Source organism: Pelodiscus sinensis, chromosome 4, assembly GCF_049634645.1.
Source record: "Pelodiscus sinensis isolate JC-2024 chromosome 4, ASM4963464v1, whole genome shotgun sequence".
Taxonomy (NCBI): Eukaryota; Metazoa; Chordata; order Testudines; family Trionychidae; genus Pelodiscus; species Pelodiscus sinensis.
The window spans coordinates 109,815,946-109,832,334 of record NC_134714.1 but is presented as its reverse complement, the minus strand read 5'-3'; the positions used below and the strand labels follow the sequence as shown (position 1 = coordinate 109,832,334).

General features: G+C 45.6%; 1 protein-coding gene across 8 annotated transcripts in view; it reads right to left on the bottom strand.

Moving 5' to 3' along the window:
• Positions 1–16,389, bottom strand: part of INSC (INSC spindle orientation adaptor protein) — a 276,146-nt gene that overhangs the window by 17,380 nt on the left and 242,377 nt on the right. For all 8 annotated transcript variants that reach the window (XM_075928026.1, XM_025186251.2, XM_075928025.1 and 5 more), the window contains one exon: positions 2,156–2,222. In XM_075928026.1, coding sequence (XP_075784141.1) covers positions 2,156–2,222 — 67 coding nt within the window. The remainder of the gene's footprint in view (positions 1–2,155; positions 2,223–16,389) is intronic.

The window sequence follows — 16,389 nt, the reverse complement described above, 5'->3', positions numbered from 1 at the left end:
TTTCGGTGGTAGTACTGCCTGTTGTACTAATCCCCATTTTGTAGTTGGGCATTTGATTTTTTTCTTACTAACTGACACTCCTCATTGAATTTCATCTTGTTAACTTCAGATCAGTTCTCCAATTTTCAAGGCTGTTTGAGTTCTAATCCTATCTTCCAAAATGTTTGCAACTGTTCCCAACTTGGTGTCATCTGCAAATTTTATAAGCAAATTCTCTACTTCATTATCTAATCATTAATGAAAATACTGGTTAACACTGGACCTAGGACTGACTCCAGTTATACCCCGGAGATACCCCTCCCAGTTTGACAGCAAACCATTATTAACTCCCTTTTGAATACAGTCTTTCCATCAGTTGAACATTCATTTTATAGTAATTTGTTCTAGACTGCATTTCCTTAGTTGCTTATGAAAGACTGTCACAATAGACTGTCAAAAGCTTTACTAAAATCAAGAGATATCAAGAATCTATTGCTTCTACCCTATCAAATTATGATAGAGGGAAATTAAATTGGTGTGAAATGATTTGTCCTTGACAAATGCATGCTTGCTCTTTCTTGTAACCCTATAATAATCTAGACACATACAACTTGATTGTTTAATAAATTATTCCAATATCTTTGCAAGTATTAAAGTTAGGCAGACAGGTCTAATTCCCCGGGTCCTCTCCATTCCTCTTTTTAATGGTTGGCCCAATTTTTGCCTTTTCAGTCACCTGCAATCTCACCCATCCTCCATAAGTTCTCAAAAAACTATTAATGGTTCTGAAATTGCTTCAGCTAGTTCTTTAAGTATCCTAGCTACTTCATCAGGCTAACATGAATATATCCAGCTAATCTAAATAGTGATTAGACTGTTATTTCCTTACTTTGCCTTACATTCCTTCCCCATTTTTCTTAACATTGATTGTGTTGAATATCTGATCACAATTCACCTTTTTATTGGAGATTGAAACAAAATAGGCATTAAACAACACATTCTTTTTGATGTTGTCACTTAGGGTACATCTACATTGCACGGCTATCTCAAAAGAAGCTATTCTGGAATAGTTATTCTGAAATAGCTTATTCCGAAATAGCACATCACCACTGCAGGAAAGCCTCAAAGTTAGTCTGAGCCACGATTCCCTAATATAGATGTGCTAGGAGGCACTGGAGAGGAATAAATTAGAATGGCCCTGGTGAGGGGCTATTTCGAAATAGCAGAAGTGGAGCGTCTACACACACCTTTTTTTAGAAATAGCTATTTCGGAATGGGCATTATTCCTCGTAGAATAAGGTTTACAGATTTTGGAGTAAGTCGTCCATTATTTCAAAATTATTTCAAAATAACGGAATGGCTGTGTAGATGCTCAAATTGTTATTTTGAAATAATGCTACTTAACTTGAAAGAATGGTGCAGTGTAGATGCACCCTTAGTAATCTGCCTTCTCCACTAAATATATCTACCCTTTATTCCTTAAATTTTCTTTTCATAAGACTTTACCTACCAGTTCTTTGAGTTTGTTCATTACTTTTTTTGAAGTCCGTTCTCCTTATTCTGCTATGCTTTCCTTTCTTTCCCTAGAATAAAGATATCTATCCTTTCATGACCAGTTTCACCCAAACTGCCTTCCATCTTCAGATTTGCAACCAATTCTTCCCTACTGGTCACAATCAAGTCCAAAATGTACATTTCACAGATAATGTTTTGCCCAAAAATACTGTATAAGGGCTACAGGAAAGCTGCTACTGTTTTGTTTATTTTGAAGCAGTAATGTCGTATTATAGCATTGTACAGTTTGAATGAAGCAAATGCTTCAGGTTGCCTCCATGTGCATCTGTAGGTAATGACGTGAACTATAAATATTAAATCAGCAGGTTAGCTTTATATTTGAAGTCTTCTAAATCATATTTTAGAACAGCCGTGTATTTCTATTACAAGGCCATTCCGAGACCTCAGTTCGCATCACTCATTAACCTATGATTGCCAGCAGGATAGCCAGGAGATGCAGATTCCACTAAGAATGGTAGGAAACAGGCTCAAATTTGCATTGGATCACATCCTTAGATCATGTTGCCCTGTAATGACTGCAGGTCACCTCTCAGTCTCTCTCCTTTTCTCACATGCATTCCACACATACAAACACACCATTTAACTCAGGTCAAATACATACCATTTCCTTGAATGATTTCTGATGCACATTGGTCCAGCACAGACATGTTTGCTAATATTGTCACAACCTGTATTAAGGAGAGATGAGAATATAAAACACGGCGTTACAATTCAAAAATGATAAATATATCTACTATTTCATATACCAAATACAACAGTATCACCAGAACAATAGAGTAGAATAAAAAACAATTTCTAAAGAAACCCATCCTTCTGGGCTGACATTTTGTTATCACTTCCTCACACTCTGACACTGCTCACCTGACACTTAACAACACTCGAGTGTAGAGGCCCCACTTTAGTTTCACTCTAGCCATGCTCCCAACATGTACTAGGTTGTAGATTCATCACTCCTACAGCAGAGGATTCTTGGTGGTAAGATTTGCATGCTCTATGTAAGTCCCTTTATGCTGTTAACAGTGGCACTGGAATTATTTTTAGCATGGGGGTGCTGTGCTGTGTCCCCCCTCCATACCTTTTGTGTCCCTTACCACTCCAAGCTGGGGTCACACCTAGGGTTGCCAGCTCTCCTGGACTGGATGCCATTGCTGCAAATGCAGGACAATGTAGCACTTTAAAGACTAACAAGATAAAGTGCTACATTGTCCTGCATTTTGCTTCAGCTACCCCAGACTAACACGGCTACATTTCTATCACTATTGCTGCAAATGGTATCCAGAATGTCTGGTCTGGGAGAGTTGGCAACATTAGCCACAGCATCAAGTGGCTGCAGAGTCCCGAGTCAGTGGTGGGATCACAAGTAGCAGTGGAGCCTTCAGGGCCAGTGGTCTGGAGCCTGGGGATGGCCGCTGAGGGACTCCAGAGAGAGGGGAAGCTGGCAGGGATGGCAGGACCCCGGAGGCTGAGACCGAGGGTTGGTGAAGCTTGAGATGGTCAGCAGCAGGGCTAGCCCCTGGGCATGGGGAAGCCAAGAGCAAAAACCTGGAGATGCTTCAGTACCCCCTGTAGCTGACTTCCTGCACCTATAGCTGTTAAGTCAGCATAAAGGGTCTGAAGGGCTACAAAGAATTAGGCATCTAGCATTTTTCACTTATGTACAAATCCATACTCAGATTCAGACAAAACTCCCATTGAATAAGTACTGAGAACTTCAGTGTATGTCCAAGCAATAATCTAATCAGAAATGAAATTCAACTTTAAAACATGGTAGAAAACAATGATTAATCCTCACAACTCCCTTGGGAGTTTGGTGTTTTGGGCCTTGACTATGGAAATCACGTATTTATATCTGTTCTTATGTGTTCAAAGGACAACACGTAAGTACAAATTTAAAATGTATTGAAGTCAGCGGTGTTTCAGATATGCTCACGTGTTGTCTTGAAAAGAAATGGCCTTAAACAAATGGGTAAATGTTGGTACCATAGTCACATTTTGCAGCTGGAGAAACAGAAATGAAAGACCTGATTGGCAGAGCTGCTGAGCAATTACAATAGGAGTTGTGATTTTTTCAGTGCTTCTCAATCAGGTATTCACAGCCCATTACTTACTGTAATAATCACTGTGCAAAATATGCCTCAGTGGGTGTCATGTAAAAATGAGCAATGCACTGATTGCTAATATTCTTGGGTAATGTATGTACAAAATGCAGATTAAGAGTTATGACCATAAACAGAAATCATGACTACAATGCATTTACCAGACATATTTGGGAAGAGATTTGACTGGTTTCTCAAAGACAAAGGAAAAATCGATGCCTCTCTCCAGGTGTCAAAGTGGATTTCTATCACCTGTGAAGTGGCCATTCTTTGGCAGTAAGGGGGGACAGAAACGGATTCATCTATGTTTTAGCAAACAATAACGCAGAACCCCTTTTGCCACAAGATTCCATATCTCCAACCTCAGGAGCGAGAATAACTTTATCTAGGGATAACCCTCAGGAAAATGCCTTTCAATGTGTGACTAGACTATAAATGGAAGGCAAAAAACCCCACACGCTATCGCTCCCTCTCTCTTTTATAAAAGAACACAAAGGAGCTATCCCTTTGAAGTTGCAGGGGGATTCTGACCTGATAGTTTGGGTCATCGATGTAGGTGTGAACACGTGATAAGAAATTTTTACTTTGAACCAACTCTAGCTTTTTCTAATCTATTTCTCTTGTCACCACTTTTGATTTCAATAACTTATTCTTGCACACATTTAAAATCTTTGTAGTTTAATACATTCATTTTTTTAATCAAAACTAATTGAGTGTTGAGGTTCATCGGAGCAGTTAGGGTGATTCTGATTAAAGTAGCAAACTGTCAAACATTTTGGGTACATCTACACTGCACAGCTATTTCAAAGCAAACTACTCTGGAATAGTTATTCTGAAATAGCTTATTTCAAAATAGCATGTCTACACTGCAGGGAAGCCTCAAAATTAGGCTTCCCTAATGTAGATGTGTCATCTCGATTTAGGGCTCCAAGAGGCACTGGAAAGGAATAACTTAGACTGGCTCCAGGGAGGGGCTATTTCAAAATAGTAGCAGGGGAGAGTCTACACATGCCTTATTTAGAAATAGGTATTTCGGAAAATTGTTATTTCCCATGGAATGACGTTTACAGATTTTGGAATAAGCCGTCCATTATTTTGAAATTTTGAAATAACAAAATGGCTGTGTAGACACTCACATTATTTCAAAATAACACAATTTATCTCGAAATAACTGTGCAGTGTAGAAGCACCCTTACTGTTTATAGGAGCAACATGCCCCTAATATATGAACTGTGCTGGAGAGGGCTACACAATGCAGAATACACATTTATGGGAAATTTGAGGACTAGGAGTGTGTTGGGGGCACCCTGCAGGAGGTAACCAAGGCTGGTGGAATCCAGGGTGTGACTGGAGTGTGCCTAGTGGACTGCTGGGGTCAGAACCACTGGACCAAGGCTGTAGCTATGCAGAGATATGGGATGTCAGCCAGGCACGTTGCCAAGGGTAGGCCTGAGTGCACTGTGACCCACCCACTTATCCTCTAGGCCCATCTATCCTAGTCCCACATCTGCTTCTGTCCCAGCGTTTGCCCTGTCTGCCCGCCTGGCACTCCAGCCAGGGTTAGCAGTCAGGGCCTGGGGTTGGTTTTGCTCCACCCTCCTGGTACTTTTGTCAGGGAGTGGGATTGGGGAATGGGGATTTGCAAACCAACCCCCAAATCCATCACCGGGAAATGTGACAAGAAATTAAGGAATTATAAGTATTCCATGATTCTCAAAATCTGTCCCAAACCAATTTATTGGAGGCCATGCAATCCGTCATTAATAGAAGCTGGATTAGAAATAAACTGTCCCCTGGTCCCACAGTAAATTCACTATACTATATTGTTTTCAATGATGCGGCTCTTCAGGGTGGGGTGCAAAGATATTGTTACATATTTCAATATTCATATAACTCTCTGCCTATCTTGCTGCATGCAAAAAGCGGTACACGTTATTATTCATTATGTAAAGAGATTGTGAACAATCATTATTATACATAAATCCCAAAACAAAATAGAAATAAGTAAGTGCAGTAAAAGACTTCTTTGTTGTCTTGTTCCTTATCCTCTCCTGATGTTGTTGATCTGCTTAAGGAATAATGGAAGGAAGAGGGAAACATATGGATAACAGTTTTTGGTTGTAGAATTTATGTTCACAGACAAACTTCATTGACAGATGTAAGCAAGCATGAGAACCAATTACCATTAATGTTGATCTCACTATGCCGTTATAGTAACAAAGGTGACTAATTTTTAGTGCTCTGACATAAAGGTCTTCCACTTTCCAAGGCACGTTATAGTGTCATGGCTCTGAATAAATTCACTCACTTAGGATGCAAATGAGCTGATGAATCTCTAAAGAGTGACAGGTAGAAAAATGGAAACTCAATATATATGTCTAGGTATTTATTCCATGTTAATTATTAACAGAGTTTCAGGCAGAGTGTATATGTTTTTTCATTCTAAATTATATCCTGTTAATGAAAATTACTTCCTCTATGCAGACTCTGTACCCCATGTGGCTCTCTAAGTGATAGATGAATTCAATTAACCACAATTTGAATACATGCCAATTATTTCACGGCTTCAAGTTATTTTATCTAATAAGTATTTTTGTATGTAAAAATATGTTGTGTATTTTTGCATAGTAGAAATCACTTAAATGGGGGATGGGGTGCCTGGGCTCAATCAAGACAGCTCTGTTTTCAATCAAGACAATACAGCATATTTGTATGATATATTTGTGTGCTAGTGAAAAAGGATTAAATTTGCCCCATGCAGGAGATGCCTACAAGGCTAACACACTACTTGGGTCCTACTAAGGCCTTATTTTGAGGTCTTAAGCAGGGCTTAAAAGGCATTTTAGTTTTAGAGTAAACACCAAACTATGGCTCTCCAACTAAACTGTTATTTCCATCTTAACAGATAGATGTGAAATCAGGGAGCCCATGAAAAATTAAGACAGATGTCTGGCTCCCTTTGAAAGAAAAGATATTTGAAAAATAATAAGGATTACATGGAATTAATTTATTAAAAAATGCTAATATTTGTCATAGAATGCCACAACCTGTTACCATGAAAGTGATACAGAAAAAGAAACTGAAAATATCTGGGACATGCAGGAGTGACGACAACCTCCATGGACAAGGTGAAAGGGGAGCCAGATCTGTGCTCCTGGAAGGGACAGAGCTTCAAGCAGAAGGTGTGGGGCTGGGGCAGTCAGCCCTTCTTGCTACCCATTACCCACAGCCCTTAGAGGTGTCTGGAGAATGGTGTGCCCCCTCCCCTGGCGACCCTCAGAGCTGCACAGAACACACAGCATTGCACTCTGGTGGCAATGGAAAGGGACCAGTGTTCCAGCCACTTTCACATTAGCAGTATCAGCAGCTGTAAGCCCTGAGCCCCTTTGAAACACCAGGCCCTGGGGCAACTGCCCCCTCTTCTCCCTCCCCACATCTGCAGACCTGGAGACATGCATTAAGCATGAAGCCAAGGCTCATGGCATGGCAGACATGCCAGTGGGCAGCTAGGACAACCTGTAAAAGGGCCAACTGAATGAAACTCGTAATTAAACACTAGCTGGGGGGGCGGGCGGGAATTACAGGACTTATCACACAGGGCATGCAAAGAATGATGCAAGTGCCTTTGCGGAAAAACATGCCAGCTGTCTACACTAGCCGCTTGAATTTGCGCAAGAACACTGATGATCTAATGTAAGATTGTCAAGTGTTCTTGTACAAATACTATGATGCTCCCACTCGGGAAAAAGCCCTCTTTTGCACAAGAGGGCCAATGTAGACAGGTAAAAACTGTTTTGCACAAAAAAGCCCTGATGGCTAAAATGGCAATCAGGGCTTTCTTGCGCAAAACTGCATCTAGATTAGCACGGACGCCTTTCCGCAAAAAGTTCTTTTGCGCAAAAGCATCCGTGCCAATCAAGACACTCTTTTCCGCAAATGCTTTTAACGGAAAAACTTTTCCGTTAAAAGCATTTGCAGAAAATCATGCCAGTCTAGATGCAGCCTATACGTATCAACATTATCATTGAGTACAACTCCTATCTCTCACAGCAAGATCCATACAATGAAAAGACTGGCCAAATCCAAGGACAATTTAACAATCAAGACAGACTCTCCGGGTCAAAACACAATTCTATCTGTAGACTCTTTTTTTTCATGGACTTTTAGGAATATAAGGATGAAATGGACCTCAAGAAGTCCACAAGTCCAGCTCTTTGTGATGAGGCAGACCAAAGTAAACCTAGAACATCCCTGATAACTCCAGCCTGTTCAAAAAAATATACAATGATAGCAATTCCACAACCTCACTTAGAAACCTATTCCAGAGCTGAACTTCCCTTATAGTTAGAAAGAATGACCTCAAGCAGTCACTGCAGATTATGAAGTGCTGGGAAGAAGGATCAAAGAATTTGAAACACAAGTGGTGTTCTTGTCCATCCTTCCGATTGAAGGAAAAGATCTGGGTAGGGATCGTCTAATTGAGGAAGTAAATGTGTGGTTGCACAGATGGTGTTGGAGAGAGGGCTTTGGTTTCTTCGACCATGTTCCGAGCACAAGGATTGCTAGGAAGAGATGGGATCCACCTAACCAAGGGTATGTCTACACTACAGCGCTAATTCGAACTAAGCTAATTCGAATTAGCACAGCTAGACTTAAAAAACTAGTTCGAATTAGCGTTTTGCTAATTCGAACTAGCATGTCCACACAGAGTGGACCCTGAACAGAGGTTAAGGATGGCCGGAAGCAGTGCCGGCAGGGCATCAGATGAGGACTTAGAGCGTGGAGATGCTGTCTCAGGCTAGCCGAGGGCTGTGCTTAAAGGGACCCGACCCCCACCCCGGACAGACAGTTCTCAGGGTTCCCCGCTTGCAAAGCAGTCCTGGCTTAGAGTGCCCTGAGTGCCCACACGTGGAACATCAAAGCACTCGGCCATCAGACCGGCTGCACTTGCCACAGGCTGCCATCCGGGGGGAGGGAGTAATCGGGGGGCTGCAGGAGAACTTCCACCCCCAGAAGCCCGCAGAGCCAGCCTAGTCCTCCCCATCGGGGGCGCGTACCCCATTCCTCCCTCACCTCCTTCCACTTACCCTTCCCTAGCCCCCCTTCCTGATGTACAAAATAAAGAAAATGTGTGTTCAAAAATACAATCTCTCTTTATTGAACAAAACTGGGGGAGACTGGGAAAATGTGGTGGGAGAGGGGAAGAGAGAAGCTGGGAGAGGGGAGGGCAACTAAAATGATCAGGGGTTTGGAACAGGTCCCATATGAAGAGAGGCTAAAGAGACTGGGACTTTTCAGCTTAAAGAAGAGGAGACAGAGGGGGGATATGATAGAGGTCTATAAAAGCAAGAGTGGTGTGGAGAGGGTGCATAAAGAAAAGTTCTCCATTAGTTCCCATAATAGAAGGACTAGAGGACACCAAAGGAAAGGAATCGGTAGCAGGCTTCAAACTAGTAACAGAAAGTTCTTCTTCACAAAGCAAAGAGTCAGCCTGTGGAACTCCTTGCTGCAGGAGGCTGTGAAGGCTAGAACTAGAACAGAGTTTAAAGAGAAGTGAGATCAAGTCATGAAGGTTGGGTCCATGAAGTGGTATTAGCCAGGAGGTAGAAATGGTGTCCCTGCCCAAAGTTTGTGGAAGGCTGGAGATGGATGGCACGAGACAAATGGCTTGGTCACTGTCTTTGGTCCATCCCCTCCAGGGTACCTAGGGTTGGCTGCTGTAAGCAGACAGGCTACTGGACTAGATGGACCTTTGGTCTGACGCAGTACGGCCATTCTAAGCTCAGGGCTCAGGGTCGGGGGTCTCAGTGGACCACCTTGATTTTCATGCACACCTGCTCCTGGATGGCCAGGCTGGCAGCTCTCCTGCCCGAGCTGGCCACTTTCCTGTGCCTAGTGCGGAGTTCGTGGACGAGGTCCACGATGTCTGCTCTAGACCAGGCGGATGCCCGCCTCTTGCGGTGCTGGCCAGGCTCCCGAGAGCCGCCAGCCTGGTCCTGGGAAGAGGCGGAGGGCTGGGTGGCAGAGGGTGGCCAGCTCGAGCCGTGCCAGTTGCAGGGTCTGCTGGCTGGGTGCTGGCAGGCTTGCACCTGGCACGGGCACCGTAGCCAGCCCGTGCCCCTTTAAGGGCTCTGGGGCCAGGACGGGGGCATACGAGTTTCCCTGGTGGTGCCCAGAGTGGCCACCAAGGAAAGCTGGGGAGGGCTAGCCTCCCACTAGTTTGAATTAAGGGGCTACACAGCCCTTAATTCGAACTAGTAAGTTTGAACTAGGCTTAGTCCTCGTGCAATGAGGTTTACCTAGTTTGAACTTAGCGCTCCGCTAGTTCGAATTAAGTTCGAACTAGCGGAGCGCTAGTGTAGCGCCTATGAAAGTTAATTCGAACTAACATCCGTTAGTTCGAATTAACTTTGTAGTGTAGACATACCCCAAGAGAGGAAAGAGCATCTTTGCGGGCAGGCTTGCAAACCTAGGGTCTGTCTAGACTGCATCCTGTAAACCTCCTGGCAGGAGGCATAAGGGATCTGTAAAAAAGGCTTTCGTTCTCAACAGATCCCCCTCTAGACTGCTGCTTTTTGCCGACAAAGTGCTGAGTTGGCAAAACGTGGTGGCCATTTTTATGCAAATTAGGCACGGGATATTTATATCCCTGCCTCATTTCCAGTGTTGACCTGCCTAATCTGCATCCCTCTGCCAACAGAAAGTCTAGGCTTTATACTAGGTTGGTTGGGGGATGGTGTCCAAAGCCCTGAGGTAAGTGAGGAAGTAGGCTACCGGGAAGAAACAGAAGGAGGAATGAGCAACAAAGGATGACCACTGACTCGAATGGAGAAGGTAGGGCAATCAACTGGGTATCTAAGATGTTTGTACACAAATGCAAGAAGCCTGGGAAACAAACAGGAAGAATTAGAAGCCCTGGCCCAGTCAACGAACTATGATTTGATTGGAGTAATGGAGATTTAGTGGGATGACTTGCATGACTGGAGCACTGTAATGGAAGGGTATAAACTGTTCAGGAAGAACAGGCAGGGGAACTGTAAGAGACCAGTATGATTGCTCGGAGCTCCAGTATATAGAGGGTGAAAAGCTTGTTGAGAGTCTATGGCCGTGGTCACCAACCTGTTGATCATGATCGACTGGTCGATTGCGAGGCCTTGACGAGTTCATTGCGAGGCGTTCAAGCACCCCCACCCTCCCATTTTCCCCCACCCCTGAGAAGCCCTACTACCTACCTCTAGTGTAGTGCCGACTTCCCACGGGGTGGACAGAAGTTCTGTCTGAAGCCCGCGTTACTTCTGGGGGTTCTGGAAGTGCGCGGGCTGCTCCCCTCCCACAGCTCTGTTGCGTGCTGGGGGAGGAGGCATCAGCCCTGAAGGAGGAGTGTGGCAGCTTCCCAGCACCACCAGTGCAAGAGGGGTGAGTCGAGCGCAGCGGTTTCCCTGAGCTGTGGGAGCGGGGGTCAGTCCTGGGGTTTGGCCCGGGACAGGCACTTGCGGGGGTTTGGCCGTGCTGCAGGAGGAGAGGGGGTTGGCCATGCCGTGCCGTGGGAGGGGGGGTTTGGCCCCGGGGCAGGTGCCCATGGGAGTTGGCCACGCTGTGGGAGGGGAGGAGAGGGAAGGTTGGCCACGCCAGGCCATGCCGCACCATGCCACGCCACACCGCGAGAGGGGGGTTTGGCCCCAGGGCAGGCGCCTGCAGGAGTTGGCCATGCTGCAGGAGGGAGTTGGCTGTGCCGCGCTGAGGGAGAGGGGGTTTGGCCCTGGGGCAGGCACCCGCAGGGGTTTGGCACCGCAGCGGGAGGGAGGGGTTGACACCGGGGCAGGCACACGCGGGGTTTCCCTGCACCGCGGGGGCGAGGGGGAATCGGGCCCGGAGGAGGCACGTGCTGGCTTCCCTCTGGGGGTGGGGGGAGAATCCTGGGAGGAGACAGATGCAGAGGACTCTCTGCTGCCACTGGCACCCCATCCCCTGTCTGCACTCCCCGCTCCCCACTCCCCAGACCCCACTCCTCTGTCCCCAGCTACAGAACTCTGTCCCCATTCCCGTCCCCACTCCCCGAACTCTGTCCCCACTGGCACCCTGTCCCCAGCTGCAGAACCCTGTCCTCTGCCCTTCCAGCACTCTGTTCCCTCTCCCCTACCCCCAGCTGCAGAACTGTCCCCACAAAATGTATAATTATAAATGCTTCATTTTAGATTTAATAGCATGAATAAAAAACAGACCATTTATTTCATAACTATAAACATGTGATTTTAATTTTACTATCGCATAATTTAAAAATAAACTGTTTATCAGAGTATGTAAGTAAGGGCTGGGGATAGCAAGTCATGGACAGGAGGAGAATAGAGAGGGTGGGGCTTCAAGGAAGGGGCAGGGTGGTAGATCTTCGCCTGTTCTGAGATTTAAAAAGTGATCTTGGGTGTAAAAAGGTTGGAGACCACTGGTCTATGGGTAAAGTTTAGAGGTGGAAGCAACAGGGGTGATGTTGTGGTTGGTGTCTGCTATAGACCACCAGATCAGGTGGATGAGGTAGACGAGGCTTTCTTCAGACAACTAAGAGAAGCTTCCAGATCGCAGGCCCTGGTTCTCATAGAGGACTTTAATCACCCTGACGTCTGTTGGGAGACCAATACAGCAGTACACAGACAATTCAGGAAATTTTTGGAGAATGTTAGGGATAACTTCTTGGTACAAGTGCTGAAGGAACCGACTAAGGGCCATGTGCAGCTTGACCTGCTGCTCACAAACAGGGAGGAACTAGTAGGGGAAGTAGAATTAGGTGACAACCTGGGAAGCAGTGATCATGAGATTGTAGATTTCAGGATCCTGACCAAAGGAAAAAAGACGAATAGCAAAATTCACACCCTGGACTTCAGAAAAGCAGACTTTGACTCCTTCAGGGGATGTCTACACTAGCCCCCTAGATTGATCTAGGGAGGCTAATGAGTGCGACCGAAATTGCAAATCAAGCCCGGGATTTAAATATCCCGTGCTCAATTTGCATGTTCCCGACCGGTCGCCATTTTAGAAATTGACTAGCCCGAAGTAACTGCCCATGTCTACATGCGGCAGTGAAACAGGAATCCGATTTAAAGCCCTAACTCGAATTAACTGGTAAACCTCATTAGCTGGAATACCTGGGGATTACAGTGGATGAGAAGCTCGATATGAGTCAACAGTGTGCCCTTGTATCCAAGGATAATGAATATTAGGCTAGATTAGGAAGAGCATTGCCGGCAGAGCTAGAGAAGTGATTCTTCCCCTTTATTTGGCTCTAGTGAGGCCACAACTGGAGTATTGTGTCCAGTTCTGGGCCCCCCACTATAGAAAGGATGTGGACTCATTGGAGACGGTCCAGCGGAGGGTAACCAAAATGATTAGGGGGCTGGAGCGCATGACCTATGAGGAGAGACTGAGGGATCTGGGTTTGTTTAATCTGCAGAAGAGAAGAGTGAGGGGGGATTTGATAGCAGCCTTCGATTTCCTGAAGGGAGGTTCCAAAGAGGATGGAGAGAGACTGTTCACAGTAGTGACAGATGCCAGAACAAGGAGCAACGGTCTCAAGTTACAATGGGAGAGGTCTAGGTTGGACATTAGGAAAAAGTATTTCACTAGGAAGGCGGTGAAACACTGGGGTGGGTTACCTAGGGAGGTGGTGGAATCCCCATCCCTGGAGATTTTTGAATTTTGGCCTGACAGGTCCCTAGTTGGGTTGATTTAGTTGTGATTGGTCCTGCCTTGGGCAGGGGGCTGGATATGATGACCTCCCGAGGCCTCTTCCAGCTCTATGGTTCTATGATTCTATAAAGTTTCTTAATATCTAACCTAAACCTCCTTTGCTGCAAATTTGCAGTTCATCTGGATCCTTTAGCAAGCAATGTATTCTGTGTTGCAGGACAGTGCAAGATTAGGATATATATAAAAATGGAACACAGACCACATTCTCACTACCTGCCAATGCTTGAAATCTATAAGACCATTGGGAAAGCCTTAGAAAACTCCCATGCCTATAGGAAGCCATGTTTTTTCTGACTCTTTTTAAACTCTCTCAGTGGGAAGGAAGGAAATCACTCAGACATTTAAAAGATTGATAATGGAATCGATGCACCATTTTGCTTCAGGTCTCCAGTTAAAATCCCATTCAGGGTTGTTGTGAATGGAAGAGGTTACTACTGAAAGGCTAGCCAGTGGTCTGTGTTGAGCTCAATAAAAAGGCAGCTGCATCAACAAAACATCTATTAAAATACTCAGAGGGGTAGCTGTGTTAGTCAGTAACTGAAAAAAATTTAAAAAACAACTAATGGTCCTGCAGCACCTTAGAGACTAACAAAAAATGTAGATGGGAGTACGTGTGAAGGAGTTTGGAGCACAGGTGGTATTCTCTTCGATCCTTCCTGTCGCGGGTACGGGCCCGGGCAGAGACAGGTGCATCCTGGAGGTGAATGGCTGTCTGCGAGGATGGTGTAACCAGGAGGGCTTTGGCTTCCTCGACCACGGGGTGCTATTCCAGGAAGGACTGCTAAGCAGGGATGGCGTCCACCTTTCAAGGAGGGGGAAGACCCTATTTGGACACAGACTGAGGAGGGCTTTAAACTAGGTTCGACGGGGACAGGTGAGCAAAGCCCACAGGTAAGTGGAGAACATGGAGACCTGGGAGATGGGTCGGAAATGGGAGGGAGCGTGGGCTACAATGGCAGAGAGAAAGGAGGGTCAGGACAAAACTGGGAGGCAAGGTCAAGCTGATAGAGGAGGTATCTGAGCCTCTAGCAATCATTTTTGGAAAATCATGGGAGACAGGAGAGATTCCAGAGGACTGGAAAAGGGCAAATATAGTGCCCATCTATAAAAAGGGAAAAAAGAACAACCCAGGAAACTACAGACCAGTTAGTTTAACTTCTGTGACAGGGAAGATAATGGAGCAAGTAATTAAGGAAATCATCTGTAAACACTTGGAAAGTGGCAAGGTGATAGGGAACAGCCAGCATGGATTTTTAAAGAACAAATCATGTCAAGCCAATCTGATAGCTTTCTTTAATAGGATAACGAGTCTTGTGGATAAGGGAGAAGCGGTGGATGTGGTATACCTAGACTTTAGTAAGGCATTTGATATGGTCTCACATGATATTCTTATCAATAAACTAGGTAAATACAACTTAGCTGGGGCTACTATAAGGTGGGTGCATAACTGGCTGGATAACCGTACTCAGAGAGTAGTTATTAATGGTTCACAATCCTGCTGGAAAGGCATAACAAATGGAGCTCCGCAGGGGTCTGTTTTGGGACCGCTTCTGTTCAATATCTTCATCAACGATTTAGATATTGGTATAGAAAGTACGCTTATTAAGTTTGCAGATGATACCAAGCTGGGAGGGATAGCGACTAATCTGGAGGATAGGGTCATAATTCAAAATGACCTGAATAAATTGGAGAAATGGTCTGAGATAAATAGGATGAAGTTTAATAAAGACAAATGCAAAGTGCTCTACTTAGGAAGGAACAATCAGTTTCACACATACAGAATGGGAAGCGACGGTCTGGGAAGGAGTACGGTAGAAAGAGATCTAGAGGTTATATTGGACCACTAGTTAAATATGAGTCAGCAGTTTGATGCTGTTACAAAGAAAGCAAACATGATTCTGGGATGCATTAACAGGTGTGTTGTGAGTAAGACAAGAGAAGTCATTCTTCCGCTCTACTCTACGCTGGTTAGGCCTCAATTGGAGTACTGTGTCCAGTTCTGGGCACAGCATTTCAAGAAAGATGTGGAAAAATTGGAGAGGATCCAGAGAGGAGCAACGAGAATGATTAAAGGTCTAGAGAACATGACCTATGAGGGAAGGCTGAAGGAACTGGATTTGTTCCATCCGATGGTGGAAAGAAGGTTCTGGAAGCTGGACACCAGTTCTGAATGGTGGGACCAGCTGGTGATGGAGCAGTGGGACAACCAGCAATGGCTGCATAACTTCAGGATGAGGAAAGCCACCTTCATGGAGCTGTGTGCCTGGCTCGCCCCTGCCCTCCAATGACAGGACACCCAGATGTGACCCGCCATCCTCCTGCAGAAGCGGGTCACCATCGCCGTCTGGAAGCTCGCTACCCCAGACAGCTACTGGTCTGTGGGCAACCAGTTTGGTGTCGGAAAGTCCACCGTCGGGGCCTCCCTCATGGAGGTAAGGCACTCTCAGGCTGTGGTCCCTGGTGGGGAGCGGGAATACTGGAAAGGGGGACCCTAGGGAAAAAGGGGGCTGGGGATGGGGGGAGCCCCATCCCCAGGGGGTTCTGCAGTCCCATCCTCACACAGCACTGCAAGGGGGGCGCTTCATAGATGGTGGCTCCTGGGGTGTTTGTGTGGGGGGAGGCGAAGTAAGAAGGGAGGGAACGGGGACCTCCCAAGGGCTCAGGCACCCTTTTTTTTATTCTGTTTTGTGTGTTTCTTTGTCTCTTTCTGTAGGTGGTAAGGGCCATTAACTTCATCCTACTCCACAAGGTCATCCTCCTGGGAGACCTGGACCTGATCGTGGCCAGGTTTGTCACCCTGGGCTTCTCCAACTGCGGGAGAATCATAGATGGAACCAACATCCCAATCCAGGCCCCAAAACATCAAGCCACCCAGTACGTTAATAGGAAAAGCTATTTTTCGATCATCCTGCAGGCTCTGATCGAACACCGTGGACAGTTTACAGACATTTTTGTCAGGGAGGGTGCACAGTGCCCACATTTGCAGAAACTCCAGCCTGTA